This window comes from Heliconius melpomene, chromosome 6 (genome assembly GCF_056956725.1).
Source record: "Heliconius melpomene rosina isolate 202511_hmr_F chromosome 6, ASM5695672v1, whole genome shotgun sequence".
NCBI lineage: Eukaryota > Metazoa > Arthropoda > Insecta > Lepidoptera > Nymphalidae > Heliconius > Heliconius melpomene.
Window position 1 is genome coordinate 5,678,174 of NC_140394.1, and position 13,654 is coordinate 5,691,827.

A 13,654-nucleotide genomic window follows, 5' to 3' on the forward strand; every position below is an offset into this window, starting at 1 on the left:
TCATCACGAAATCTCAGAAACTACATGTGCTAGGAATCTTAAATTTTGCATAGGAGTTATTTATAGGACGTAGGTGCTCGCTAAGACGGGAATTTGTAATATTCGACTTCTAAGGGGTTGTTTTTGGGGTTGTAAGTTTGTATGAAACTTCGTTACTACAAATGCTAGGAGTCTCAAATTTTTCATGGACGTCACTTACGGGACGTAGGTACTCATGGAGACAGAAATTAATAATAAAGTAGTACACGCAGGCGAAGCCACGAGCGGGCCGCTAGTTCTTATATAAATACATCAGTCATATTGCGCATTTACTGTTATTACATTACAATAGTAGGGCCATAAATACTGTAATTATTTAAAGTATATTAGAAAATTTCAGAGATTTAAAATTCGGGGACATAGCTAGCGTAGTCGAGATTAGAATAATCTCTAAACCCTTAAAAATATTATATGTATGTTGATGTTGTCTCATGGAAAAAAAACCGCCAAATAAATATATAAATACATAATGCCAATTAATGTATTAGCATTAAGTTGATAATTTTACAAATGATATTTTAAAAAAGCTTATTGAAAACATGCTTCCTACTCGTGCGCTGTAATAATCACAAATAAATGTAAAATATTTTCATTAAAGTAAATTAAAAACTCTATGAGATAGTATGTAAGTATTGTCATTTAATATGTTACAAGAAATTGCCAACTGCTCTATGGAACAACGGTCGTAGGTATGATAAATAAATGAAAAAAAACTATTGTTAAAATTAAACATACTAATAAAAAAATATTATATATCACATAAAATCTACTAACCCAATTTTAGATAGTAATACTTTACGTTAAATACTTATATTAACATAGATTGTATTTTTTTATTTCCAAAACAATGAAAAATTCTTCTGGACATTTCGATAATATAATGCAAGGTATTCAAAATGTTCGCATTGGACGTATAAATGCGCTGCCAACTACATACATATACGTAGAACGCAAAATCAATTGATATTATTAAATAAATAATTGTTTAATACTTATTTAGGAAACGTATAAAAATTTGAACGTGGTGGGATTTGAATCCGCGCCACTTGGATGATTTTGAAAAGACGCGGGTTCTTTAAGTATTTTTCTTTTCGAAGTGGGGAATTTTAAAAATGTTAAAAATAAATACTTAATCATGTATTTCAAGCGGGCAAAGCCGCGGGTGGGTCTCCACTAAAAGTATAATATAATTCGTTAAGCAGTAAATAAACAAAAATATATAACAAACAGAAAGATAACATTAAATGAAATTATATTTAACGTCATAGACCTACAAAAGTGCAATTATTAATTGCTTCCAGTTACTGATGATGAGTCCATTGTTTGCAAGAAACGTACGAAACGGCAACGACTTACTCAATGGCAGCGGGCTGAGCGTTAGTGGTTGCAAGGACGTTTAGTAAGTGGTGCCTCAGTGACCACATCTATTTCTACCTTGACGCGAAATCATTTATAAATCTTTTTATGTTTATCACATTCACTATTCTCCTATGCATTCGTGTAAAATAGATGTGAAAACGAAAAAACAAAACAATATCTGTTTTTATTTTAAATTTTCATGTTTATTTTATTTTAATTATGATATTTTATTTTAATCAATTAACAGGATTTTTTAACGTCATTTAGCCAACTATGTAATGTGATGATGATGAAGATGAATAAGAAATTAAATACATCGACTTAGGTAGAGACGTTATAGATATATCATATAAATAAGATGAATGTAAAATCTCAGTTCCCACGAATTTTGATCTTTTAATAATTTAGTTTCAGCTATATTAATATTTTTACATTTTTCTTACACGTTATTATATTACATACATCAAAACTCGATTATAAATATTACTAAAAGCCTTTGCAAATATTAACTGGCAATCTTTATTAAATATTTGAATTATGTACATTTCTAATGAAAAATTCGGCAAATTAAAATAATGTAGTTCTCGTTAGCGGCTGCTAGAGAAAGTTTAATATGTTTTGCGAAAACGGTTTCTAAATTATAAAAATAATTCTCTAGTTTTAAAAGGCTTTCAGTAGCTGACATCGTAGGTATTGGTTCTTGATAATAAAACCTATCTACATTTTTAAAATATGTTTTACTTATATGTTTCGATAGGCTTATAAAATTTGTTACTTAACAAGTTTGTAGGCTTGGCAATAAATGTCGGTACACTTATACTGATTTTATTTAATTAAAATTTTTATTGGTGTAAGTAAAGATATGAACTGGACAGCGTGACACGTAACTGTCACGCTCTTCACGTGTCCTGCGTAAACGATCAACGATGGTCGCTAGAAATGCGGAACACACAACTGTTTGTTCAGTCGACATCATTGTATAAGAGTTTGTTGTAAGGCATACCTCGCATATGTTATTTTCGACTTACAACACTATTTTCAATCTTAATGTTACGTGGTTGAAATACTTGAGGGAATCCTTCTAATCTAATAATATTTCGTAAAATCTTGAAAAATTTTGTTACTTCTTACAGTATTTCAGTTTAGTTATTTTGATTAAGGCGTTAATTTTTATTTCATGATATGTTATCATGAATATGTATCCGATATGTATCGGCAATAGTCACCGTTCAATTATAATCAATCTCTTCATTGAAAAAAAATAGGTAAATTTAAAAAAAAAAACGTTAAAATGGAAAATCAGTTTCACGCTGTTTCCCGCAAACAACAGCAGGTAGGCAGAGGGAACCTAGTGTTAAGACACTCCGTTCCCACTTTCCGCCGAATTCATAAAAACAAAGTTGTTTTATAAAAAATCTACGTGAAATATAGAAATGAAATATTAATGTCATATTCACATAATTGTTGCTTAGAAAGTTTTCTGACTCGTCAAGATTTACATTGCACGCTAGCACGCCGCCGCCGTACGAGAAAGCACGGAACGGTACGCGGCTTTAACACACCGCAATAGCGCTCAACGCGAATTTGCCTTCTGTAAACTACAATCAGTTCATTATTGGCACTTCGACCAATTGAGGAAACAATAACTAAATTATAAATTAAAACACACTTTTAAAAATGACTAGCTTGTATGTTATGGTATTTTTTATTAAGATCTCACTTTAATTTTAGTGAAGTAATATATTATTTGACGAAAGTAAAAGTTTAAATAGCAGTGAAAATATCAGGGTAAACCCAACAAACCTGTGCCGCGATATGACCTACTGGCCGCGGAGACTTGTGATGATTTCACTTTTAGTTTTTATTAAAATATTTTCGTTTCTATGTATATTTTTTGTAATTTATGTTTGAAATATATGTTTGTTTTTAAAGTGAAATGAATGGATCAGCTGATTTATAGGTTAATGTCATGCTGTTATGTAAAAAGTCTTGTTGGTTAGTTAAGATTGCTATTGTTATAAACTATATGTAATTAAAAAGCGTTTTAAAATATATATATTTTTTAAATAATTTTTCATGAAATTAGGTATAGAGATGAAAAAACATAAGAAGCTTAATAATTATCTAACCTGACAGGTCTTTCCAAATATTCGCATTGAAGAGGGTCCAGGAGGTTTCAGTTTCACAAATACAGTCTGCCTTCTAACTTTAGGTCCGAATTGACACATTAACTTATCCTGAACACGAGCACAAAGCCTACTCGAACTTAAACACGCCATAGCTACAACTGCAACGAAACGCTTGAGGACATGAACTACATAACGCGAATAGCACATAAGCTATCGGCCTTTTCCTCCCCACTTAAGACAGCTGATTGTCAATCTTATACGTCTTTTCGGATTGCCATGCGTAATAAAGCAATATGTCAATGTCATTTCAAATTATTATTTTTATATCTGTCAGTAGCAATAAAAACTAAGTAAACTCATAAAATATTGAAACATATTATAATTAATTCAGTGATTTTAAATAAAATATCTGTGTTATATTCTAAACTATACATGTAATATAAATGAATGAAATGAGGGTGATATATTATCCCTGATTTTTTTCACAGACAGTCATTCACATTTTACATTAAGAAAATTTACTAACGCAATATGAACCTTTGTCTTTGCTGAATTGCTACAATACAATTTAAAAAAATAAAATTATACTTAAAAACAGGTTAAATGTGAGTCGGACTCGTTAAGTTTTGAATACACGGAAAAATTGATATAATGAATGCTTGTATTTTTTGATTGCGTGTGCTTAGAAGCTTGATATTTTTATGCTTCAGGGGATTATATTCAATTGAAAATATATGTAAGTATAGTATATTTTACTAACTATAAGAAATGTATATATATCTTCTTAAAAAATGCCATCGTAGTACAGTGAGAAATGTGAATATAAATGAGATAAATGTGGGTTTGTTCCCTATGTGTATGGATGTTTATATATAGTAAGGATGTAACATCTTTTTCTTGGACTAAGCCAAACCGGTTAACCTAAAGTATAAACCATACTATTTTTTAACCGGCCTGTAGCTCTTGTATTGATAACAGCGTCTTAACTCTCTCCAGACTTTAAGCAGACTGTTATTTGCACTGACTAATTAAGGTACAATGATTAAAGATTCCATTCAAATTAAGATCCTCAATTACAAAGGTCATATAAACTTGAATAATGCCAATTATTATGATAAATAAATACGGGTGGGTTTGTATTTCAAACCACAAAACAAGCTACAGATTACAATTTCAAAGTTTGAAATTGACATTTATATGACATTTATATAGCCAAAAACAGTCAGGCGTCAAACTAAAATTGATGCATTGCATATTTCGTTTGATTTCTTTAAGGTTACTTTGAGAATCAAAACATTATTCAAATTTGGTATTTGGCATTTTTGGACTTAAAAAACCGTTGTTATAAATTAAATGTTTATGCTTTAAAAGCTAATATAATTATTTATAAATAAATAGTGATTTTTTTTCAGATAAAATGTTGCCCCGAGTTACTCATATTGTAAATATTTTCAAGAATTTAGAAAAACACATATTGCAAACTTTTGGTTTTCCGCCTAAAGGTTATATTTTTTGATAAAGTCACACAGATATTTGTTTTATATTTAATAATGAATTAAAAATATATATATTTGTCATATTTACAGAACTGGCTTTAACCTATGTTTATGAAAAGCAAATATCAGAGCCCCGAAAGAAATTTTCTGTAAAAGATATTGTTGGTGATGGTTTTTTATTGGCTGTACCAAAATTTAGAAGAACTGTAGAAAAGAGATGGAAAAGAAAATTTGGGCATTCAGACTATGTTTGGAAGATGCTTGTACCTAAAACAAATATTGCAGTATGTACTGATTGTGGACACAATTATGAACGTGGACGTCTTTGTGGTAATAAAATTGATTTTTTTTCAAAAATATAAATAAATATTGTTTTTATTTATGTTTACACTGTGTGTTTTGCATTTATCTAAGAAAGCAATTTCTTAAGACACTTCATTCTGTACTAAATTTATATTCAATATATTTAAATGAGGATTACATGGTGCAGTAGTCCAACGTGTATCTAAAAACGCACAGTTGTAGTTTTGATTCCTAAATAGGTGAATTCAATTTCTTTGCTCTGAAATTGAATTGAAAAATTAATTCAATAATTAATTAATTAAAAGAAATTGAATTCACCTAATTAGGAAACGAAATGATGAGTTCCTCAACATGCAATTGCTCTAAAATTCAGTGTCAAATGAAAGTGGGCAATGGAGTGTCTTAATACTATTTTTCCTCTGCTTACTCTGCTACAAGCTGGCTACAGCATGAAGCTGAAGAAGAAATATTAATCATGAATTAATAATATAGTGAATTACAATGATTTGTACACAGGCAATTGCTATAAAAAGGTAGAAGTAGAAACAAAAGAGATTCAGGAAAAAATTCAAGAAAAACTTGGGAATCTTAAACCTATTGAAAATGATGTTATAGTATTGTACAATAATGAGAATCTTCCTGATGAGGTAACATACATTTATGATACCACTGACATTTATAATTATTAATATGAATAAGAGGCCATTGTGGCACAATGGTGTGACTAATGTTTGTGGGTGTTGTGTTTAATGGTTGTGGGTTCAATCTCCATTTGAGGAAATAAAACATTTATTTACATTTATATTTTAAGTTCTTCACTCTAGTGTCGAGGCATAGAGCGGCATTGAATTCTGCCACTCAACATGCAATGTGTCCAAATCTAGTTTGTATACTTGTACAGTTGTATCCAAAAAAAATTCTGCATGTTATAAATTACTAATTATGTTTTATAATATTTTCAGCCTAAGGAATTTTGGAAAGGTAAAAGGATAATTGAAATGAAAAAAGAAAGACCTCAGTGGTTTAGTAAAAATCTTTTGCAAAAGACAACACAGCAACCATCAGAATCGAAGGATGTTAAGCCTATAGATTTGGCATAATAAAAAAAATGTTAAGGACATTAGACAAGTTTCAATAAATAATAGCACTAAAATGTCTTTTATTAAAATACAAATGAAAAGTTATAAAACTGTATTACGATGTGAACCACTATAAAAAAAAAATTGTAATCTAGTTTGCTGTTTTTGCTAATGGAATGTAAATACCGTGAAAAAAATATACTGTATTATTTACTAAAATTTGTGCAGTACATTTTTCAAAAGTATAACTAATAAATAAATAAATTATAATAATTAATGATTGTAATATATGAACTACCAAGAATAATTTAAATACTATTTTAAATAACATTATCAAGAGAATTAGGTATAGTATCAAAATTATCTATGGAATCAATTTCATTATTACTGATAAAGTGATTTTCCACATGTGATTGGAATTCTGCAAATGCTATGTCTTTTGTAAATCTTTCTCCACAAATAGGGCACATTTTATCACATGGTTCAGAAGAAGATTCTTGATCTGTATTTATTCTATTTGTTAATTGGTCATATAGACAGTCATTATTGTAAGCACTTGATTCTAATTGAATATCACTTGTAATGAGACTGTCACTAGTCTCCGTTTCTTTGTGTTCAAATGTAACAGATTTTTCTTTACTTGCTTCACAGGTTGGACACCTATATCCATCTGAAAATAACCAAAGATCTTATATTACATATTGAAAATATATTTTTTTTTCACATTCTTCACAATATCCCGTATATCAGGAGAAGCAGAGGAAACCTATTTTATATTAGAAGGATCTTTGCAACAATATGTAAATACAACCGGTACAAGGAATTTATTTCCTGCCACTGGTAGCAGTGGCGGACTAAGGGGGGGGCGGCGGGGGCGGTCCGCCCCGGGCCTCGGGTCCAGGGGGGCCTCCAAATGGTGCAAATTCCCTAGATCAAATCCTAAATAAGCCCTTGAAAAAACGCATAGTATCTACTTAAGAGGAAATTTGAGGTTGGAGGGGGCCTCCAACAAACAAATAAGTACAAGGATTAGTGCAGCCTGTACCGGTAGTTTACATTATATTAATTAAAATTACTTTTATCTTTCTAATGTCCATTCAGGTTGCATGTGGTTCCAGTTTCGTAGTTTTTTACTTCAAGTTCCTAGGGCCTCCAGACCGACGTCATTTTATAAAAGTTTGCGTACTCAATAACCTGAAAGTGGGGCCCTTTCAGAAGTAGCGCAAAATAAAGGTACATCTCTATATGGGAGGATGATTGAGCCATCAGATTGGTTTGGGTGCTTATAAGGGGTCTTAAAATAGTCCATAAATAATATAATATGTATATTTAAAGTGGTTTTGGAAGTCAAATGGCAGTTGCTCCATTTAAAAACCGCCATCCGCCGTTAATATGGAACGCAACAACGTGTTAAGTACGACCGCCGCTTAAAACGCTAGTACCCAGACAGAAACTCCGCTTTGCAACGTGGAATATTGGCTCTCTAACCGGACGATGCAGAGAACTCGCAGATATACTTATAAGACTTCGGGTCCAGTTGCTTTCCTCCAGGACGCTTGCTGGAAGGACAATAAGCCTCGCAATAACGGACAGGGTTACCGCCTTATATACACCGGGTTACCCTCGGGTAAAAACGGTGTGGCAGTAGTTCTTTCTGAAGAGCTTCAGAACTTGGCTTCTTGAAGCTGATGGTCGCTGCAATAGCTTGATGCGTATAAGGGTGCTGATTGAAGGCGTAACTACAAACTAAATTAGTGCCTATGCGCCGCAGGCCGGCTGTAGCGTGTCCAAAAAAGAGTAATTCTGAAAGCAGAATGAAGAGGTTCTACTTGCTATACCGTCTACCGAAATGGTTGTTTGTTGTTGGGGAAGACTTGAACGGTCACGTCAGTAAGGGACCAGTTAGGACGTCTGGCAAGAGTAAAGCCAACGTAAAGGGTTATACCAGGGTTATAATATATTTTTTTTACATTTTTCTCAAAAATATATTTAAATACGAGCGTCTCACTCAACACTCTTACCTACTTATTAGACTAATAATCTTCAAAGTTTCAGCTTTACTAAAATGACGTAGGTCTACTAGGGTCCTGGGATCTCAGTCTATTTTATTTTATACGCGGAACTAATATTACTATAGCGTGTGAACTAGCTCATGATGATAAATTACTATCTATATTGGAACTAAGCTTATGATGGAAGCTTCAGATGACGCTCTGGCTGTAGTACTATCATGTCAGTCATATCTGGTAGAAATTTACAATGAATTTGAGAATGATCAGGTTTTACATCTAAACCTGATCATTCTCAAATTCAGGGGGGGGGGGGGGGTAAGGGTCCTCATTCAACGACACCGCCCCGGGCCTCCGACGGGGTTAGTCCGCCACTGACTGGTAGCAAGACTTGTCAAGACAAGTCTCAAAAATTAGGCAGAAAATGAGGAACACTAGATTTCCTCTGCTCCCCACTATGCAGAATATAGCAACAATCTAACAAAGTATTACAAAGCTAGAGTTTGTTCAATTGAAAGTGCTGAGGAAGGCTATAGGACTTTTTAAAATATTTTTTGCACTACAAAGTCAAGTCTATACTTAGTTTTTGTAATAGGCTATAAGCTATATCACACCCAACCCACTGTAACTGCAGTCAGAGTTGGAATGTCAATACATAACTTTTATGCTTAGATACTTCAAGCTAGATTATAATAACTCTTACTTTTTATCAACATTTCCATTCTTGAAATGACTATTTTTAAATTTTTTTCTTGTTCAGTTAGTTCTTTCTTTAGATTTTGCAATTTTTCAGTTTGACTATGAATTTCTTTAAGTGAATCTGTCACAGGGTCTTCAATGTAGGTAAATCCTATTGAATCAATATTTAATACATCTTCATCTATATCTTGAAGCTGATTCATTTGTTCATACTGTTCAACTAATTGTGATTTTTCTTGTATATAACTGTTTATTAATTTCAAGGAAATTTCCTCTAGACTTGAATCTGAATACTTTTCTTGACACTGAGCATTATATTTTGGTGTGCTGTGTATATATGTATTTGTCCGAATTAAAGGCTGTTTAGTATGATCTCTACTAGCTTTTCCAACTCCTTTTAAAGTTGAAAGTTTATTCCACAGAGTTTTGTTTTCACAAGAAACCATAAACACATGATGCAATAATGTTGATTTTTGTTTGTTTAGTTCAGCGATCTTTTGTTGTAACAATAGTTTTTCATCTTCTGTCAGAGGTGTATAAGGTGACTTTTCTCCAGTTTTAGTCATATCAAGTTTTAACCTCATATTGTCTGTTTCAAGTGTATTGATTCTACGTTGAAGTAACAAGCATCTATCTCGCATGGCGTGAAGAGCTAGTTCGTGCACACTTACATTAGAATCAGCTTTTACTGTTGTTTGATAAGTCGAATCATTGTTAAAACTTACTATAGATGAAGAATCCATTATAAGAAATTATTATCTAATTCCTATATGTTTTTGAATATTTTTAAATGTATTTTATAACGTTGATTGTAATTCAAATATTTTCTTTTTAGACATTCTTTATTATATTTTATGGCCTATCTTTTTACACTTTTTAGTATTTTGGTTTCTGACAACTGACAGGACTTTTACAAATGCAAATTGCGATCACAGAACACATTTACTCAAAGAATGTTCACTTCATACTAAAAAATGGGTGACAAAACGATGCTGCTGCCATCTCTGTGCGTGCCCAACAAAACACAATTTGCGGGAAATTCAAAATTTGGCTTTAAATCGATTTTTATTCAAGCCAGGATTATTACTCTTTCAAAATCATTTGGAAGTATTATTATTTAAATTATGTAATAATACTTCCAAATGGTTTTGAAAGAGTCTGAATAATTTATAGTACAATAATAAAAAATAAATGCAGAAATAAAACTAATAAACATTTTACATTTTCTTTATTGCTTATAAACATTTGTTTTAATGATATTTACACAAATAGTATTTCTGCAAAACAATTAAAATATACTGCTAAAGATTACAACATTGCTACAAGACAAACTTGCCCTTATATGTTAAAATAACAATTTTAATTTTTATAAGTTAAATAGAACATAATCTGCAAAAAATATATAATTTATATATTTATTAACCTATAAGATTGTGGGCAGTTGTACTTGATTGTTGTGTTATTGAATTTATTTTTTTTTTAAAAATTACAGACAAAGATAAAATTAATAAAGTAGGTATAATGAACTTAATACAGTGTTGGTCAAATTAAATCTAACATTAATATACAATTACTTATTATTAATATATCTATTTTCCTTTTTAACAATTTCTGATAATCTGCAAATTGTTTATTTTTAACTAAACAAAATCTTTTTACTGTAATGTGGAAGATTATTACATATAAAATCAACATTTTCTTTAAGTTGTTCCTCACATTGGGCAAGAAAACTAAAATTTACATCTTTTTCCAATTTGCAGATTGCAAGTTTTTTGAGGTTTAAAGAATATGATAATGTTTCGTATAAATTATTGCAGATTGTGGCACATTTCTCAACACATAAAATCTTATAAAATTTTTCAGATACATAGTTTAACTTCTTTTTAGCATTATCATATTCTTTGAAGTCCATAAAAGTGTACAATAATATATTATCGGTATGTTTCAATTTTAAAACTGAATCACAAAGCTTGCATTGGGGCGAGCTATGACAAATGTACAATTTTCAAAAAAGTACATTTTCTTCAAATGATTGAGTTAGAGAAAAAAGACATACATTTTCTTCAAATGAAGAATTGTCAGTCATGTTGATATAGTGTGGCTGCCTTTCTTTCAATCTGCAGAATCACTATTTCAGTAGCTAAACAATTTATCCATATAAATTTGCAGTGACTGTTGCCTCTCCATGTAGCAATCCTGAAAATAACAAGAGTTAATAAAGGTCGGGTTGTTAGATGAATTTTCTTGATTAAGCAATTAAAAGAAAATTAAAGAAATTGTTTAAGATTAATGTAATTTTAGTTGTAACTATTAGTATTTTTTAAAATGTATCTGTGTTTACATTTTAAAATTGTTAATTAATATTTAATATTTTATTTTTACATATATATCTATCTGTTTTAGGTTTCTTTCACTGTTACCATTAGGCTATTAAGATATTAGGCTGTTAGGTTATTCATTGTAACATTATAAATGCATACTGTGTCTATTTCTCTATTTCTTCTTTATGTGAATTTATTTAAATTATTTGTTTTGTGGACCAATAAACAGAAAAAAAAATTAAAACAATACCTTGAGATGTATTGGCAAACATCCCTGCGGCAACTGAGTGACTTAGTACTTGAGCAGCAAGGTTCACTTTCACTTTCTGCTTAGCATTTGGACACATATAGTCCTGTTTAAATTTGGGTACGAAAACAAATATTTCCATCACCATGGTCTATTCGGAAGAAATTTTCTGTGTTCCCATGTGGCTAGTCCTATAATGTAATAAATGACTTTAAATGAAATATTTTTTACAAGTTTCATTTAACTATTAGTAACTAGAAACTTGTACTTTTGACTGGACTATACATTTGTGCTTTGTGTACTTTTAATGTAAATTATGATAACAAAATATTACCTTGTCCTTCAATATTGTTTGATGTAATATTAGTATTGCATTTTATATTATATTTTAAAAATACATTTCAATGCTTCATTTCAGTAGATGAGGTGGATCAAATATTGTAACAACTTCTTTTCCCTGAAACATAAAATAAGGAGCTTCTTTTGTTAAGTTATATATAGCTACTAAAATGAAAACTTGTAAAGTCTTATGTGCAATAAAGTGTTATTATTATTTATTTAGAATAGTAGATTAGAACAAAACACAAAGAAGATCATCTACATACTTTGATCTAGTTCTGTTATTTTTTTACACCAGAAAGGCCCGATTGCGGTCCTTTAATGTATCCAGTATAATATTATCACTTGCATCAGTAACATTTACCTGAAGAAACAACAATATAATTTCTATATAATTGTGTACATTTTTCTAATACTAAAAATAATTTAGATGATATGTCTTATGATAGACAAAATTTTCTGTTTTAATTTAAATATATTGTCATTACAAGTGAACCAGTATCAATTAATAATATACTTGAATTACCTTTTGAATACTTGTCAATACCCTTCTTTGCAACGGTCCTGGTAAAACATTTGCAGGAAAATGTGATGTCCCTGGTTGTTCAGTGGAAAAATTTAAATCTTTGATTAGCTGATTCTGAAAATAAAATATAATTGGATGAAAATACATTGCCAATGTATGATTACTAATATGTACATAAATAGAACAGTTTTTCTAGACAGTATTTTTTTTTTCAATAAAATTGACATATGAAGCCCTTTCAAAATGGTGGCAACATAACATTCTATGTTCACCATACATTTTTTTCTGAAAATCGATAGAATACCATGGGCCTTCGGGGAAGCAAAACTTGGCCCAAGTACAACATTTAAGACATGACTTTATCTAGAGTAGTTAATACTTAATGATTACTTACCGGTGTGAATTGGTAGGACCTGGACTAGGGAACCTATATATTTTAATTTCAGGATCTTCACGAGGGGACATTTGAGGCATCTACTTTTCAAATTGTCTCCCAAATTTTAGATCCAAATATTCAAACAGAGAGAACAACTGAACAACAATAGAAATCTAAATATAAAATACAACAGAAATGCTAAAAACACGTTGCTTGTTTAAGTCGCAGTAGTATGTTCGCCATTTGCAAATGCTAATAATACCATTGCCATATCAAAACATAATCCTACTACTGTACTTGAAATACCGGTTACATAAACTGTTTCTCATATCGAAAAACATTTTATCACGGTGTCTTGCATACATGAAATATTATAAAGAAAGTTATTTATTAAACATTAAGTAACTAAATCGTGAATTAAAATTAAATTCTTAAAAAAATACTCTTAGAAAAACTACTAATTAGTAGTTTTACTTTAATATAGCAACTGGACTCGGGTCCCACGTAGGTATGTCGCCCAAGCTCCTAAGGAAGTCGACCGGGCCTGATTGCGATTGGCAGTTGGCACTATCATGGAATATTATAATATTATAGTTCCTTTATATTTTACAGTATGGGTATAATAGGGGTGAATAGAAACACTGCCACAATTTTAGTTACATGTTCAAATATAAAACAATCTATATTTATATGTACATGAATTATAGTCCGCCAAGAACTATACTCGAAGAC

At 30.7% G+C, this 13,654-nt stretch overlaps 3 protein-coding genes and 1 long non-coding RNA gene across 7 annotated transcripts in view; 1 reads left to right on the forward strand and 3 right to left on the reverse strand.

The window, feature by feature from the left end:
- Positions 1-3,756, reverse strand: part of qless (decaprenyl diphosphate synthase subunit 1 qless) — a 36,566-nt gene extending 32,810 nt beyond the window's left edge. The window contains exon 1 of the mRNA XM_085187518.1: positions 3,528-3,756. Coding sequence (XP_085043644.1) covers positions 3,528-3,734 — 207 coding nt within the window. The 5' untranslated portion in view covers positions 3,735-3,756. The remainder of the gene's footprint in view (positions 1-3,527) is intronic.
- A 383-nt stretch (positions 3,757-4,139) lies between these two features.
- Positions 4,140-6,479, forward strand: mRpL32 (mitochondrial ribosomal protein L32). Of its 3 annotated transcripts, none has more exons than XM_085187525.1 (5): positions 4,140-4,263; positions 4,940-5,029; positions 5,114-5,353; positions 5,843-5,973; positions 6,289-6,479. In XM_085187525.1, exons 2-5 carry the CDS (start codon positions 4,945-4,947, stop codon positions 6,424-6,426), a joined length of 594 nt encoding a protein of 197 aa, XP_085043651.1. In that variant the 5' UTR covers positions 4,140-4,263; positions 4,940-4,944; the 3' UTR covers positions 6,427-6,479. The 3 variants fall into 3 exon arrangements, with proteins under 3 accessions (XP_085043651.1, XP_085043649.1, XP_085043650.1); XM_085187523.1 differs by lacking the exon at positions 4,140-4,263 and adding an exon at positions 4,686-4,836; XM_085187524.1 differs by lacking the exon at positions 4,140-4,263 and adding an exon at positions 4,724-4,802.
- Positions 6,346-10,034, reverse strand: spn-F (C2H2-type zinc binding domain-containing protein spindle-F). Its single transcript, XM_085187522.1, has 2 exons — positions 9,118-10,034; positions 6,346-7,075 (listed from the first exon to the last, which is right to left on the reverse strand). The coding sequence occupies exons 1-2, from the start codon at positions 9,854-9,856 to the stop codon at positions 6,726-6,728; spliced, it is 1,089 nt and encodes a 362-aa protein (XP_085043648.1). The 5' UTR covers positions 9,857-10,034; the 3' UTR covers positions 6,346-6,725.
- A 292-nt stretch (positions 10,035-10,326) lies between these two features.
- Positions 10,327-13,456, reverse strand: LOC146538208 (uncharacterized). 2 transcript variants are annotated; one of them, XR_014878093.1, is made up of 6 exons: positions 12,941-13,452; positions 12,547-12,660; positions 12,287-12,384; positions 12,016-12,138; positions 11,685-11,872; positions 10,327-11,309 (listed from the first exon to the last, which is right to left on the reverse strand). It is a non-coding gene; the product is annotated as an uncharacterized LOC146538208 (long non-coding RNA). The 2 variants fall into 2 exon arrangements; XR_014878094.1 differs by lacking the exon at positions 12,287-12,384 and having other exon boundaries at positions 12,941-13,456.
- Positions 13,457-13,654: the final 198 nt, after the last annotated feature.